This window comes from Squalius cephalus, assembly GCF_949319135.1.
Source record: "Squalius cephalus genome assembly, chromosome: 16".
NCBI lineage: Eukaryota > Metazoa > Chordata > Actinopteri > Cypriniformes > Leuciscidae > Squalius > Squalius cephalus.
In genome coordinates, this window is record NC_137137.1 from 22,292,103 (window position 1) to 22,309,639 (window position 17,537).

At 38.0% G+C, this 17,537-nt stretch overlaps 1 protein-coding gene across 1 annotated transcript in view; it reads left to right on the forward strand.

The window, feature by feature from the left end:
• The window catches only part of LOC307173574 (transmembrane protein 132C), a 334,752-nt gene that overhangs the window by 282,991 nt on the left and 34,224 nt on the right, over positions 1 to 17,537 (forward strand). Inside the window, exon 5 of the mRNA XM_079896781.1 lies at positions 7,857 to 8,000. Within this exon, the coding sequence (XP_079752907.1) occupies positions 7,857 to 8,000 (144 nt within the window). The remainder of the gene's footprint in view (positions 1 to 7,856; positions 8,001 to 17,537) is intronic.

Consider the following 17,537-nt stretch of genomic DNA (forward strand, 5'->3'; position numbering starts at 1 on the left):
AAATAAATAGTTTGAGCTGATTTTGTGTAAATGAATGACCTTATTACCAAGTTATGCTGTTGTTGTTGAAACTATATTGCCAAATAAGAAGTGCAAAAGTACAAAGTCACAACGTTTAAAGTGTTGCTTAAATTGTAATTTCTCTGAATTTCAACCCACTGTGTGTTACAATGTCGGTAGTATAGGTAAATTAATAATGTTTAACTTATTTTGGCCTTGGACGGCAACATGCCCAGTGCTTTATGGCTGTTGAAGTTTTCCTACCTATTTGGCTAAAGGGAAGACAACAGCCTTCTTTCTGTTTTCTTTTGTCAGGTAGCACTGATTTCAAAAATGATTTCTCCTTTTTCAACACATTCTCATACCTAAGACGTCACTTTTTGTCACTTTCAACCATGCTTCAATATCTGACGGTCAAAGCACCCTTTAGCGTCCATATGTGACGCTTCGGTTATGGGTAGGTTTAGGCGTCATGTAACTGACGCTTTCGAAAGCGTCAATATCCGACGCACAAAGCACCCTTAGCGTCAATATGAGACGCTTCGGTTGGGTAGGTTTAGGTCTGTGGTAGGGTTATGCGTCTCATATGGATGCTAAAGGGTGCTTTGAGCGTCAGATATTGAAGCATGGTTGAAAGTGACGTCTTGGGTATGAGAACGGGCTGCCTTTTTCTACTGTATAAGTAGCCATGTTTTATTGAAAGCCCATTTTTGCCAGCGGTGAAGCATCCCTTTAATTGTACATTTCCAACACAATGATCAAAACACTTTGAATAGTGGAATGTGTAATGCTCAGCCCTATTTAGATTGCATGCAATTCCTTTCGTGCATCTTAGGTCATTGACATTAACCTTTCAGGCAGCAGGACAGAAAAGCCTCTTTGTCAAGGTCCCTAAAATGGCCAAAAGCAGCCATAAGAGGCAGAACTCAGCATCTGACTGCGATGTCCTTGAGAATGAGCTTGTTTCATAAATTCCTCCATTAGCTCCTGGGCTTGCCCTGCAGCATGCTTTCTATCTAGCCCATTAAAACCCATCGGGGGACAAGCCTGTAAACAGTCCAGCCCCACAACTTTGATAATGGCCGTGTCTGTGTCCAATTGCAGTGGCCGTCTCAGCCCTCTTCCCTCTCTACTGACGTCCCACTGCGGCTTATTACCAGCATGCAGTGATCTCCTTCTTGCTAACAGCTAATGTCCTGCTGCTCACATTTATCCTGCTGTGAGGCTCCTAACCCCAAACAAGTAGACGAGCGATCCACGCACACATAGACATGTCCACATGTTCTGGCTTTCTCCCAAGTTCCAGAGCTATTTAGCCCGTCGATGGCAATGATTTTAGCAGGAGGGCAGAGGGAGGCTTGGGGGCATTCAGGGCAGAGAGCATAAAGAGAGAGAGAGGCTGCAGATGAAGCGTTTAGTGATGGATGAGTCAGGGATTTCCCTTAAAGTGTTCTTATTGTGGGCTAAAGTGAAAGGAACACACCAGAGTTCTAAAGGGTTTAACCTCCATACAAGTGTGTGTGTTGGTGTGTGGGAACAGTATACAGTATTTACTGTACATTTATTTTTATGAGATATATAAATGTTTTATTAACATGCATATGTTTTATGTATTTGAGAAGCTGGGCAGACTGTCTTAGTCAAGCATTTGTCGCTGAGTCATAACCAATACTGTCTTGAATAGCCTGTGCGAAGCACTTCATCTTTTATAACATGAGATTTTGGCCAAATGACCGAAAAAATGTGTGAGCCCACAGAGCTACATTAAACTTTATAACCTGTAAGTTGATGAAAACATAACTTGATGCACTTACTGCCTCAGATGTGGCCATTCTAATGACTGACAAAACATTTATGTCTGACATTTGCTGGTCAAAAACCTAATACCTCCATTTCAGTTTGATTTTGCTAAAATGTTAATATAACTAGATAGTAAAGTTCGTAGACAAACTTTAAGTTGACTTGAAAAAGCCTAGCCAGAAAATTTAACATGATTTACCATGTTTCTAGTATGGTTGCTAGCATGATTTACCATGGTTTACCACGTGATTTAGCATGATTTAACATGACCATGGATGGATAGATAGATCATCAAGATAAGTTAGAAAGAAAGAAAGAAAGAAAGAAAGAAAGAAAGAAAGAAAGAAAGAAAGAAAGAAAGAGAAAGAAAGAAAGAAAAAAGAAAGAATAGTTCGAAAGAAAGAAAGATTAGTTCGAAAGAAAGAAAGATTAGTTCGAAAGAAAGAAAGATTAGTTATTAGAAAGAAGATAGATAGCTTAAAGCTTAAATGAGTATCAAGGGCTTCTGGCAGTTAAACAGAGTTCAAACAGTCTTGGACATTTGCTCAATGAAAGTCTATGGGATTTTTATGATTTTTAATATACATTTTTAAGAAAACAGAAAGTCAAATCAGTCTGAAAAGAGATAGCACACAAAAGCCCTATTCGGACGGGACTAGTTTGACATAGAGGGATGGGGTAAAGTAATAATTACCAGAGCTTCTCTGTGATTTTAGTCCCGTCTGAATGCCATCTCAGTATTCATTACGGACAATGTCAGTAAAGATTACGGCGACTTTTACCTTCAGTAAAAAGGTCTGAAAAAATTAGCTCAGGTAATACAAATCCCGTGCGAATAGACCCGCTGTAAATATGTACATAAATATTTTGTCATTTTGTGTTTAAAAGTAGTTTTCCGCGGTTTGTCAAGTATGGAGGCGCTTGAAAAAGCATTCAGTTGCGTTCTAGACGCTGGGACAAATCTGTGGCAAAACTCAAGCGTTTTCCACATACCATTCAGATCAAAAAGCACTTTTTAGAGCCACAAAACTTATTTTAGTGTTAGATAAGTCACTATATTACCAACATTATACAATCTGAATTTATTTAATACATCCGCCCGGACCTAACTGTTATAGGCCTATACAAATATAGGTTATATATATGTGTTTGCGCACAACATGATATACGAAAGCAATGTAATACGCAGGGAGGTGACGGCGGTGCATCATTCGAGTTACTCCTCCCACTTCTGCTAGTTTTACTGAGATATCTTATCCCGTGCGAACAGTTTGGTGGTCGTAGCTTTAACGGTCTAGGAGGAGATATAGTCTAACATTTGGCTCAGAATAATAATAAGTTTATATAGTAGATCTGTAAATTGGCTTTTTCAAGCCATCAATAACTCCTACGGTAGTTGGTTGAGGGTGTGGCCAATTGGGGAAAGGGACACAGTTTTGAGACTGCGGGAGATTTGATCGTCTCTGATTTCCTTTATTTGTTTTCAAAATAAATAAACGAAGTTTAATACATCACAATATTTTTCATTAAATTGAAACTTTTGATCAAAATAGAATAAAAAAAAATAAAAACAAAATGAACATGAATGCATTTTTAAGAACTTGACGTGCTTTTTTCACTCTAAACGTTTGCAATAATGATCCCAATAATGGCCATGTTTGAAAATGAAATATTTTTAACTGTATTTTTCTGTTTCATTATCCACGAAGAAAGAGACTGTGTAGTAATACAAGACATGAAACTGATCTGATCAGAGTCAAGTGTTCTGGAGAGCCATTTTTTGTTTGTACATGTTTAGCTATTCTTATGAGAGCCAAATTTAAAATTATTCTCAAAGATACAGTCAAACAAATAAAAGCAGGACATTTGAAGTTGTCCCCCCTATTTGAAATGCACATAAATCAGCCAAATCTTGTTTTGCTTTAAATCCAATAATGTCACAAGGTTTGTTTGAGGGTTATGTTTGAGAGTAGGTTATAATGTTATTTTAGCATGAACACCATTGCATTTAAGAGAGGTTCTCATTGATGTAATTTAAAAGGTCTGTGTGTGTGTATCTGAACTTACTTAGCCATACCCTGAGGACAGATTTGCTGAAAAAATGTCACCAAAAGTTAGCTAAATATGACAAAACCTCCTTTTGGGATGGCCTCAAAGATAAAAGTGGCTCATAAATAAACTAATACAATTTTTACATTTAGTTTTCTTTTAGCAAAAGAGATGTTGCATGCATTTTCCATTTGCGTCCGCATTTATTTACTCTGAGACTAATTCTGTCTCAAGTAAAATGCCTTCACAGATTTCAATCCTCTCTTTCACTGTCTTTAAATTATTCAGCACACAAAAACATCTCAAACATTTATAAGTCCATTCTTAGAGGGATGCGTGAGAAGTGGCACCTCCCTGTTTGGCATAAAGGACTTAGTCAAGATGCAATGAAGCATGAAGACACCACAGTCTCTTTACTAACATGATCCAGGAATTAAACCGAAAAAGACAGTCTTCCAGTAATAGCATTACAGAAATGACATGAAATCAAGCCTGTAAAGATCAGATCGGCTTAAAAATATATATAATATGGAGGGGGAAAAACCAAAGCTGTCAGGACAAATTTTTTTTTTTTTTTTCATTCCTTTCTAAAACATGAAAAGGAAAAACTACTGAAGGCAAGATAGAGATACAGAAAGTGGTGCTTGTGGTAATGGGAATAATAAGGCAGAGAGTTGGTGAGATAGCGGTAAGCTGAGCATGTCATTATGCATTCATTGAGATTAGGTTATGTCATCTCTTGCTCTCTTATAAAAGAGCGAAATAAAGAGAAAGAAATGAGGATGGAAAGATGGTGCTTACAGTGAATGAATACCGTCTGATTGCAGTAACCGTGCTGCCGCTGTTGGACATTGAGGGCAAGCAGATTGGTTAATTGAAAGTGATCTGCTAATGAGGTAAATTGACTATGTTGCTAATGTCTGCCTGTCTCTCAGGGATGGCACAATGGGGGCTGAGTTTCTCACGCTGACTGTAATGGTCTCAATTATGTGGTTGTCTGAAACAGTGTGACTCTGTGGCTGAAAGGTTAAGGACTCGGTCTGTTTCTCTTCTAATGAACCCCCTCCCTGAACTGTCAAACCCATTGCCCCGCTGCCTCCTTCCTCAGCTCTTTGACTTCTCTTCTGCTCCTTATAAGCTTTTTTTTTTTTACCCAACCTCTTTTACTTTGTCACATTATTTCTATCGTAAATTCTGGGGGGTAAATGGTTAAATGTAGAAAGGAAGGAATATGAAAGAAGAAATGAATGTGGGAATGAAGAATGGAGGCAGGAAATAAAGAATGAAGAAAAATAAGGAGGGATGAATGAATTATGGATAACAGATTGAATGTGTAGAAGGACTGAAACGTGAGTGAGTGAGTGAGTGTATGTTTCAGTGAGTGAGTGAATGTATGTTTCAGTGAGTGAGTGAGTGAGTGTATGTTTCAGTGAGTGAGTGAATGTATGTTTCAGTGAGTGAGTGAGTGAGTGAGTGTATGTTTCAGTGAGTGAGTGAATGTATGTTTCAGTGAGTGAGTGAGTGAGTTTGTTTCAGTGAGTGAGTGAGTGTATGTTTCAGTGAGTGAGTGAGTGTATGTTTCAGTGAGTGAGTGAGTGTATGTTTCAGTGAGTGAGTGAGTGAGTGAGTGAGTGTTTCAGTGAGTGAGTGAGTGAGTGAGTGAGTGTATGTTTCAGTGAGTGAGTGAGTGTATGTTTCAGTGAGTGAGTGAGTGAGTTTGTTTCAGTGAGTGAGTGTATGTTTCAGTGAGTGAGTGAGTGAGTTTGTTTCAGTGAGTGAGTGTATGTTTCAGTGAGTGAGTGAGTGAGTGAGTGTATGTTTCAGTCAGTGAGTGAGTGAGTGAGTGAGTGAGTGAGTGTATGTTTCAGTGAGTGAGTGAGTGTATGTTTCAGTGAGTGTATGTTTCAGTGAGTGAGTGAGTGTATGTTTCAGTGAGTGAGTGAGTATGTTTCAGTGAGTGAGTGAGTGTATGTTTCAGTGAGTGAGTGTATGTTTCAGTGAGTGAGTGAGTGTATGTTTCAGTGAGTGAGTGAGTGTATGTTTCAGTGAGTGAGTGTATGTTTCAGTGAGTGAGTGAGTGTATGTTTCAGTGAGTGAGTGAGTGTATGTTTCAGTGAGTGAGTGTATGTTTCAGTGAGTGAGTGAGTGTATGTTTCAGTGAGTGAGTGAGTGTATGTTTCAGTGTGTGAGTGAGTGTATGTTTCAGTGTGTGAGTGAGTGTATGTTTCAGTGAGTGAGTGAGTGTATGTTTCAGTGAGTGAGTGTATGTTTCAGTGAGTGAGTGAGTGGGTGTTTCAGTGAGTGAGTGAGTGTATGTTTCAGTGAGTGAGTGAGTGTATGTTTCAGTGTGTGAGTGAGTGTATGTTTCAGTGAGTGAGTGAGTGTATGTTTCAGTGAGTGAGTGAGTGGGTGGGAAGGAGAATGGAAAGCAGTGAATGAAAGAACAAAAGAGAGAAGGATGGATGGAGGAGTCACTGATTGAGTGAAGGATGGATGGATGGAAAGGAGTGAATGAAAGAACAATTGAATGAGAGAAGGAAGTAGGGAGGGAGGGATGAATGGGGAAAGTAATGAAAATAAATAAATAAATAAGAATGAAAATAAAATAAAATGAGGTTAAGAAGGATGGAGGAAGCAAATAATGAAAGACGGAAAGAAAGGACGGATTAAGAATGAAGGATAGGATGTGGGGAAGGATTAAAACAATAAATTAAGGATTTGATATAAAGGAATAATGGAATGAACAAACTAATCTAGGAAAGGCTGAAATAATGAATGGAAAGGATAGATGAAATGAAAAGGGAGTGACAGAGAATGAATAAATAAATAAATAAATGGCAAGAAAGAAGGAACGACTGGGTTGCGTGAATGTTTGAAAGAAAAAGAAAGAAAGAGAGATATACAGATATCTTTATATAGAAATAAATAATGAATAACTGAAAGAAGGAATGAGCAGACGTGAAGGATGGATGTAGATAATAATTAAACCAATGAATGAAAGATGAATAGTAAGAAGGAGTGAATGAATGTAGGAAAGTCTGAAATAATGACTGGTGGATGGATGGAAATAAGAAAGGAATGAATGAAAGAATAAAGGAATGAATGATGGACAGATACAATAATTAATTAACTACAGAAAAGAGTTGGAAAAAGAAGAAAATAGAAATGAATGAATGATGGGTGGGTGGATGGGGAAGAGGAGTGAGTGAAAGAACGGATGAATAAATAGGAAAAAGGAAAGAATGAAGGAATAATAAATAATGAATAGAAGGAAGGAAAGATCAGATACGTTTCAAAATGGAAAAGGGGAGGATGAAAAGAAGCAAGGAATGAATGAATGAATGTACAGTAGAATGGAAATAATGAAGGAATTAATGAATGATGGATGAGTAGAAATTAAGGAATGAAGGACAGGTGGTTTGATGATGGAAAGAAGGAACAAGTGCATGAAATAACCTGAGAATCAATGAATAATGAAAAAAAGAAATGAGGAAGGAGGAGGAATAAACGATGGAAGAAAGGAACAGATAAGATAATGAATTAATTATAGAAGGAGGGTGAATGGATGGAAATCAAGGAAGAAGAAGGGAATAGAAACAAATGAAGGATTAAATCAATGAATAAATAAGTGAGTGAAAGAACGAATGAATGGAATGAGGAGGAATAAATGATGGAAAGAAGAAGGGAAAGAACAGAAGAATGACCTAAATGAATTCATGAAGGGAGGATACATATAAAGGAAGAAATGACAATTAACAAACAAGTGAACAAACATGTTAATGACTGAAGTATGGAAAAAGAAGGAAGGAATGAACCGGTAATTATTTAGTGACGCTTAGGGTAAAGAAATGACTTACTGCAGTATCTCCTATATGTGGCCTGACTAGAACAATGCAAGGCAATTATTTATTACCTGCACTGTAAAAATGCTTTAATTTTATAGAGGCATAAATGAAGGAAGGACAGAATGAGTGATGGAAGGCTGTTTGCTGTGTCTGTGCTGGCAGGAAACGGAGATCCTGAACACTGCAGTGCTGACCGGGAAGACGGTGGCAGTGCCAGTGAAGGTGGTGACGGTGGGCACAGACGGGACGGTTACAGACGTGTCAGACGCTGTGCTCTGCCAGTCCACTGATGAAGACGTGGTGAAGGTCAGTGTGTTCTTCCCTCCTTTAATCACAATCATTCACTCAAATGAACAAATGAACCAAAGCATGCAGCGTCATGCTGACTTTTAATCAAAATCATAGCATTCAAATGAAGCTCACAATACATTTCATTCATACTTAATGAAGTTTTTCCAATGATTAGTAGAGTTAATAATTATTCATCATGTAAGGACACAGACACTAATTGCGAATGCTTTAAGAATCAATCTAAACTTGAACGGAACTGTTTGAAAGTTCTTTTCATGTCTTGGCTAAATTAAAATGTTCTCCTCCCTGTCTGTTCTCACTCTGACACTCGTTCAGTGGAGATCCATTTCTCAATTTCTTAATCACCACGTTACAAAAATCTGACAAGATGTCATGCGATGTCCTTTGTGAAAAAGAAGTACACTTTAGCATGGTTTTAAAAGAGTACTTATAATGGAAATAATAGACTTTAAAAGAATATCCTTCCAATGAGTGCAAACTGAATGTAATGTTTTCAGACACTTAAAGGGATGGTTCACCCAAAAATGAAAATTTACTCGCCCTCAATTTGTTCCAAACCTGTATGAATTTCTGCTGAACACAAAAGAAGATATTTTGAAGAATGTTGGTAACCAGACTGTTGATGAACACCATTGATTTCCAAGTATGGGGGAAAAGAATACTATGGAAGTCAGTGGGGTTCATCAACTGTTTGGTTACCCATATTCTTCAAAATATCTTCTTTTGTGTTCAGCAGAAGAAAGAAATGAATATAGGTTTGGAACATTTTGAGGGTGAGCAAATAATGACAGAATTATTATTTTTCAGTGAACTATTCCTTTAATTGTATGTTAATTGCTATTAAATGACAATGCATTTTAGTTTGAAATTATATGATATGCAATTAACTGAACTTTGGAGTGCTGTTTGACACAAGTAGGACTTGCGTACATAATTAATATACATACATACCTACAAATATGGTTAAAGTGTACTGCTGAATGTACAAGCATTTATGGTAACTAAAATATACTTTAATGTCATTTCTGTTGAAACTTGTCGTATGTTTAAATATATTTGTAGGCTAATTACTCATTTGTAATGATGACATTGCAAATTAGTACATTAGTACTAAACAGTTTTTTTTTATTTTGAGTGCATTCAGTAAAATGAAGCACATCTCTTTTTCACAAACGGAAGTTCACTGACCATTATGTTCATTTCTCCAATTCTTGTTTTTTTTGGATTACTTTTCAATGCCTCCAGCTGGATCTCGGTCACGTATGAGCTCAAATTCAATCATAGCGTATATAATTATGATATGTTTGATTACGCATGAGACGAAATCTGCTGAAGCTTGTTTCTAAACAAGATTGGATTGTACAATTTGGGGGTTTTTTTTTGGGTTTTTTTCTAGAGATGATAATTTGTGTTTGACAGGCCTATTAAGTTGAGGTTGTTTAGACATGAAATTCTCTCATTTTAAATGACCCAAAAGACTTGTACGCAATCAGCTTCCACTGTGGGAGTGATTTAATGCCAGCGTTATTCGTGAGAATGTTTTTAATTGCTAATTGAAATGTGTTTCTTCACAGTTAAAAACACAGCTGTGCTTCAGCTAAAACTCTTAAAAGCATTAAAGGCTTTGGTCGTGTGCAAATGATCAAAACGCTGTATATGTTTACATAGACCGCAGTAATCCAACATTCAGTCTAACATTTCATTCATATTCATGAAAAAAAAGTTTTAGCTTATCCCGATTCATACTGTAGCTGAAGATGTGCAAATGACTTCAGATTCGCTGTGTAAACAGAATGTGTGAAGTTAGGAGCTATTTCTACCTGATATGACCCTTAAAAAGACTGTTGGCTTAATCTAATGTAGTCAGGCTGATTCACTCATTAAATAACCAGGTAATACAACAAGATCATTCAGATGTCGCCACATGAAGCACATATTTAAGCTTCAGTAAGAGTTTCCCTCCAGTTTAACTTTGAACTGTTAACTTTACCAGTGTCAGATGGGGGAGTGTTTGTGAAACCAGTAATCATTTAGTGACGCTTAGGGTAAAGAAATTACATACTGCAGTATCTCCTATATGTGGCCTGACTAGAACAATGCAAGGCAATTATTTATTACATGCACTGTAAAAAAAGAAAAATGCTATAATTTACTGCAAATGCTGTTTTTTGCAAGGAATGTATCAGGTACTAGAGATGCACCGATTACAATTTTCTGGGCCGATTCCGATTTCTGATTTTTCATTGAGTTTGACCTGCCGATACCGATTTTAGCCGATTCTGATTTCATTTTTTCTAACCACTTTACAGCACACACAAATATTTATTTTATATCTTTTCTGTAATAGATCATTTTACAATTTGCATAGTTTTTTTTGAACAGATAAACGCTATAAAATAGAACTATATAAATTACTCCAGGTGTGGGTAATTCACACACATCTAAAGTGCAGTGTTATGAAAGAACCATTTCCTTTTCACATTCAATATCCAATATTTTTTTTATATATGTATTTAGCAAACTAAACGTCTGTATGAAAACAGGGAATGGCAATAAAATATATAAATAAAAAATAAAATAAATATAGCCTTGCAGTATAAAGATATTTCTCAAAGCACACACACACAGGCCTATTGCAATCACTTGTACAAACTGAATAATAAAACAAGTTTAAATGGGTACATTTTCTATAAATATTAGTCTTCGTTTTCTTTTCTGACATACTGTAGCCTACTCCAGTTCTTGTTAAACCAGTTTTTGTGAAACCCTATTTAGGCTATTTTGTCCATCAAAAGTGTGCTTTCCTAGCCTGGTTAAAACGAGACCATTCTCAGTAGTAACTGAGTTATGGTCTGGCAAAGCTCCATAGACAAATCATTTCCAAAAAGGGCGTCACCAACGGACGTCGCTCAAATGCCTCGTCAAGAGCGATCGTCGTTGTGTAAAGCTGCGTCCCAATTCGCCTAAGTTAAACTACGCCATAAAAGTATGTACTCTTTTTGTGAAGAAAAGGTATTTACATTTGAATGTGTAGCAAAAAAGTAGGCAAGCTTTGGGACATACTACTTCATCATCTTTATCTGTCGCGTGCATCCTGTCACTTAAACTGCCCTGTCAATCATCTTGTCACAGTTAAAATCCTCTATTAAATCTAATTTAATTTCCTACCGTTTCGGAGAGAAATGTAGTAGCACGTTCATCTGCCAGTGGGTCTTTCATGGAGACTGTCCTCATGTGTTTGCAATTTGAATATAATAATGCATTTAAAAGTTGAACAGATGTCACTCAAATGCCTCTGGGCGCAATTGGATAGACCTAAAACCAATCAGAGCGATCGTCATTGTGTAAAGCCCGCCTCAACGTTTCTGATTGGTGCCGCGATTTCTAGGCCATGGAAATGGGCTTGAATGAGCTCTTTGCCAGACTACTTCTCGAGCAAATCTGAATTTGCCGGAAGTTGTCTGGGTTTTCCCAGGCTAGTGCTTTCCCTTTAATTGAGCGTGAGCAGTGCAGCAAATAGACTCGGCGCCGAAACGCGCTTCACTGCTCACTACACTCCTGCCTGACGCTCACGCGCTGCTCCCTCGCCCGTTGTGAATGCACTCATTGATTAACATGCACGCCGAATAAAATACGCGCTTGCGGTCTGAACGGACGTAATTCACGAGGTTTCCTACATGTGTGTTCCGTGTGCACGTGTGATGCTGATGTTGCGCGATGTTAATCATGCGGCGCCTGAGTGCATTTGACCGGCATAAAATCGGCATTTGTCAGACTGACCGGCCGGTCGCCGGTCACGGCCGATCACGTGAAAATCTGCCAATTCCGGTCACCAGCCGATCAATCGGTGCATCTCTATTAGGTACACTTTACTAGTACTGGGTTGAACCCCCTTTTGCCTTCAGAACTTCCTTAATTCTTCATGCCATTGATTCAACAAGGTGCTGGATTTTTTTTTTTGAGAGAGAGAGAGAGAAATTTTGGTCCATATTGACATGATAGCATCACGCAGTTGCTGCAGATTTGTCGGCTGCACATCCCAAAGGTGCTCTATTGGATTGAGATCTGGTGACTGGAGGCCGTTTGAGTTTAGTGAACTCATTGTCATGTTCAAGAAACCAGTTTGAGATGATTTGATCTTTGTGACATGGCGTGTTGTCCTGCTGGAAGTAGCCATTAGAAGATGGGAACACTGTGGAAGGGATAAACATGGTCAGCGACAATTCTCAGGTAGGCTGCGGCGTTTAAAGAACGTTCAGTTGGTTCTAAGGGGCCTAAAATGCGTGATAAGAAAATATCCCTCACACCATTACACCACCAGCAGCCTGAACCCATTGATATAAAGCAGGATAGATCCATGCTTTCATGATGTTTACACCAAATTCTGACTATACCATCTGAATATCAGAGCAGAAATCGAGACTCATCAGACCAGGAAACGGTTTTCCAATCTTCTATTGTCCAGTTTTGGTGACTTGTCAACCCATGCGAATTGTAGCCTCAATGTCCTGTTCTTAGCTGACAGGAGTGTGTGTGTTGTGCATTTAGAGATGGAATGTGATTGGCTGATTAGATATTTGCGTTAACAAGCAATTAAACAGTAGCTACACAAATCACTGTAAAAAAAAAAGACCTAAACACAACTCAAAGTCAGATTTTAACATTATTTCAGTAGCTCGTTTGCTTTTACAATAACAAAGGCGTGCTATGGAGACTGAGGCATAGAATAAAACAGTGCAATTACTCAATCAAACCTCAGCTGACCATGTGAAAATATCTCTATGAAACATGAGCAGAATGACAAATCATTTTACTGAAGGGGATTAATGTTAAATATACAAGTGTGACATTGTAGCTTAATAATGGATCTCTGGGCGTACACACTAATGCATAATGGATTTGCTTTGATCATAATCACTGTAGTGGGTTAGAAAGATAACCATTTTGATATGAATTTTCTATTTCCTTGGAGAGTCCTATGTGTGCGTGTGAAAGAACTTGATAATAAAAGAAGGAACTAGTTGATATAAAGAGTGAGACAGATTTGAAAATAGTTTGTTCCCCCGGAGATTGAAAAGTAAAAGCAATTTTCTTCCTATAATCATGACCACCAATTTGGATATTGGATCATTATCTACCATTGTGGATCATTTTCTCCCAGTTAATTTGAAACATAAAGCCATCAGCCTGTCAGTAGTCACAACAATAGATAATTAAAGAAAATAAATGTAATTCATAATAGACTAAATTACACAATCTCTTTAGCTAAAACTGTAGTGGCAAAATGCTGAATGGCTATATTGTGCTGCATTACATGATGTTCTTACATGCTAAATAGAAAGCATTAGCATTTTATCTTTATTAGTGAATTTAGCAGGGCTACAACTGGTGAAAGCACACTATGCACTCATGTGTTTTTTTTTCCGCTAAGCTTTTTTTAAAATGCTGACTAAAATACTAAGAGGAGACCTTTATTTAAAATAAAAAAGTGAAACAGTTGTTTGCTGACATGAGGTCACATGTATTGCAGATTTCTAGACATTCTGGTGGCTTTGTTTGATCAGTTTTACTGATGTAATCAACTTCAATAGCAGTCTGTGACTGTGCTTACTAGTCACACAACTCAATAGGTCATAACTACAGACTGTAAATACGTCAATTCTGCTTTTGTCGCAAATTGTGAGAACGTTGGCAAGTAAGGTCATCCTGACAACAACTTTAAATCAAAGCGCCTGACGTTCTTTGAATCTTGTCACAAACAGCTGGATCAATTTCCAACTTCTGAGAACTTCAAGAGCAAATAAGATTGTTTGATAGTTGACCTTGATTAAAGTTTGTAATTCTCATTCAACATATTTCAGTTTCAAAATTCTTGAAAGGTATCCACACTTGACATTTGTACTTGCATTTGCACTTCCAAACTACAATGTGTTTATTTTGAGCTGTTTTCCTTTTCCCTGCATATTTTTCTTCATAATAGCCTTTTTTCCTCAGTGTTCAGAGATTCAAGCAATTTATGATTTATGTAGCATCAAACGGTTGGGATCGGTAAGATTTTTTAAATGTTTTTGAGAGAAGTCTCTTATTCTCACCAAGCCTGTATTTATTTGACCAAAAATACAGTAAAACAGTAATATTTTTCAATATTATAGCAGTTTAAAATAACTTTTTATTTTAATATTTCAGAATGTAATATATTCATGTAATGGCAACACTTAATTTTCAGCATCATTACTCCAGTCTTCAGTGTCACATGATTCAGAAATCATTCTAATATGCTGATTTGGTGCTCAAGAAACATTTCTTATTATTATCAATGTTGAAAACAGTTGTGCCGGTTAATATTTTATAGATTCTTTGATGGATAAAAATAACAGAATTTATTTTAAATAAATCATTTGTAACATTAAAAATGTATTTACTGTCAGTTTTAAGCAGTTTAATGCATTTCTGAATGTTTTTATTTTTTATTTTTTAATTGCCATTATTGAAATTGGGTAGGGTTTCTAGTTTTCACCATGCTTTGCATAAAGAGTAAATGTTGAAATTACATATTATTTTATGTGCTTTTGAGCAAGATGTTTAAAGTTCCATTATGTTGTATTTTAGGCCTTGTCCACACATTAACGTTTTCGTTTGAAAACGCATCTTTTCCTCTTCATTTTGGCCTTCCGTCCACACTGAGACGGCATTTTTGTCCTGCAAAGATTGAGTTTTTTTAAAAAGCTTCCCCAAGTGGGTAAATGTGAACACGCCGTTATCTCGTTGTAGTGTGGACTGTGAAAACTGAGGTTTTTGAATACGATGACGCATGTTTTGTCATGTGACGCATATTAAACCGATAGATATGTGTTTATACAGCTATTGTGCCTGTTATGTTTTTAGACGTTTCAGTGTGGATGAGAAACCTTTGGAAAACGTTTGAAAACGGTAGTGTGGATAGTGGGCATTTTGAAATAAAAAATTCTATTTTCAAATTTATTCGGATGCATACATAAATAATGTAGACATAGCCTTAGCCTATTAAAGAACACAGACGCAGCCGAAACATTTCCATAATGACCAACGCAATCTACCAAGAGCATCGCAAATACAGCGTCTGGTTTAAGACATGCTTTTTTTTTAACCGTTAAATCGTCGTCGGCATCCTTCGGTCTACAGGAGACGATGGTGTAGCTTCCATTTTATTTTTGTTTATTTTTTTATTTTCTATCTGCACCTTCGCGAGTGGCTATAGAGCCCGAATCTAGAATGTCAATCTCTGCTGCATTTTTTGCAGGTGGAAGACGATGCCTGCTGAGGCTGCAGTTGCTTTTCCTTCCTCTTGACTCTCTTTGTGGCAAGGTTTTTATTTTTGGTTTCCTCAGCTTTCTATACGCCCTCTCTGACAACAAGCTGCCAGGCGGAGTGGTCTTCTGCCCAGCTCTCCCATGAAGATGTCAGACAGCTTCATGTCTTTCTTGCAGATATCTTTGTAGCACAGTCATGGACGTCCAGTCAGTCTGGAGCCCTCTGCCAGCTCGCCGTACAATAGATCCTTGTGAATGCGGCCTGGGCCCATTCTCCTGACGTAGCCGAGCCAACTAAGGTGGTACTCGCTTAGTATGGCAGACATGCTTCTAATGTCGGCGTGTTCCAGAACCTCTGTGTTAGGTACTTTGTCCTGCCAGTGGATGCGTAAAATACGCCGCAGGCACCTCAAGTGAAAGCTGTTGAGTTTCTTCTCATGCCTCGCGTGAGTGGTCCACGCCTCACTGCTATAGAAGAGTGTGCTGAGCGTGCAGACCTTATAGACGTACATCTTGGTCCTCTCTGTGAGGTTAGTGTTGTTCCAGACCCTCTGGTTCAGTCTGGCCAGGCCATGACCGCTGCTGCCTTGGCGGCCCTGCAGTTTATCTCTGTGTCGATGGAGAGAGAGCTGGAGATGGTGGACCCGAGGTAAGTGGAGTTCTCGACAACTTCCCGGTTGTACCCATCAATGGTGATGGTTGGAGGGGAGTCTATTTCCTGGGTCATGACTTTGGTTTTCTTCAGACTGATGGTCAGTCCAAACTCCTTGCAGGCGTAGGAAAGACGGCCGACAAGTTGTTGCAGGCCACCTTCGGTGTGGGCCGTCAAGGCTGAGTCATCGGTGAAGAGCGTCTCACGAATGAGTACCTTTGTGACTTTAGTCTTGGCGTGGAGACGAGTGATGTTGAACAGCTTGCCGTCAGAATAAGATCGGCAGCAAAAATAACCCTGTCCACGTCTGTTCAGTGCTAAGTTTTCACTGCATGTCTTTAGTAAATCCTGATAGTAGTTTTTTAAGTAGTTTTTTGCGCTGGCCCTAGATCTGTGATGCTGCTGCTACTGCTGTTGATTATTGTTGCTGTAGAACAAGTATGAACTTGCTACTGCTAATAGATACACAGATATGCTGCTGCATAAATAGACATACGTACATAAATCCTGGAGCAGATCTAGGCAGGTGGAGCTGGGGGAGGTGGGGGGTTTCAGACTAGCAGCAAACACTGAACCAGACTATTTAAATGTTGAGCAAGCAATCTCATTGGCTGCAGGATCAGCAGAAGCCAATCAGCTTGTGCCATACAGTCACGTTGTGATTGCATATTGCATATAAAGGACATTTCAGCCTGTGTCCTCTAGAGTTTCATGCCTGAACTAGATATTTCTGCTGCTTAGTATCAATAAATAGTCTGGTGTACTTGGGGAGAATTTTCAATATAGTATTTCTATATTGAACTTCAGAAGAGCTGGAAAAACATATTATATGTTCAGTATAAAAATAGAAAAAGCCTCTTAGGTCAAGAGTGCTCTTGTGGGCAACACAACTTAATTTAGAAACATAGCTGTTCAGATTTTGAGCAATGATGTGCATAATAAATAGATGTTTATTTATTGCACACACTGTAATGCACTCTGTAAATAAGCTAGTGAAAAATTGTGAAGGTTGAGTGCAGTATCAGCAGTGTTACATTGGACACATAAAATAATAGTGTCCAACCAAAGTGACATATTTGAATACATTAAAAACTGGAAGACTGCAAAGGATCTGCAGTAAAATCTAAAATGTATTGACCAAACCTTTGTGTGAAAATGTGTGTGTATTTTAGTGGGTTTGTGTGTGTATTAGCAATCAATGATTCTTGGGCCATATACCATGATGCTGCATAGTGTGTGAGAGAGAGCGCATAGGGGAATGTTATCTGGGAAGTCGTTTGATGTAAAGCACTATTGGAAGCCAGTCAGGTAAAACTGATGACCGCATAAAAAGGTGAGTTTAGATTACCGGTTCTCCTGAAAGGAGTGACATGAGGAGCTACATTAGTAGTCCAACCGTGTCCAGTAGAGCAGATGAAGTGTTTAATATAAATAGGAGGAAGTAAAAGTTGAATGTACTTTTCTTGGATGTGTTTCACCTTTGATTATAAATAACTTCTTCCTTCAAGAAGACCCACATAGTTGTAGTTTAAGACCTGGTTAATTGTGCTGTCAGACCTGCTCAGTCAAACACGTGTACGGCCCTCTCGT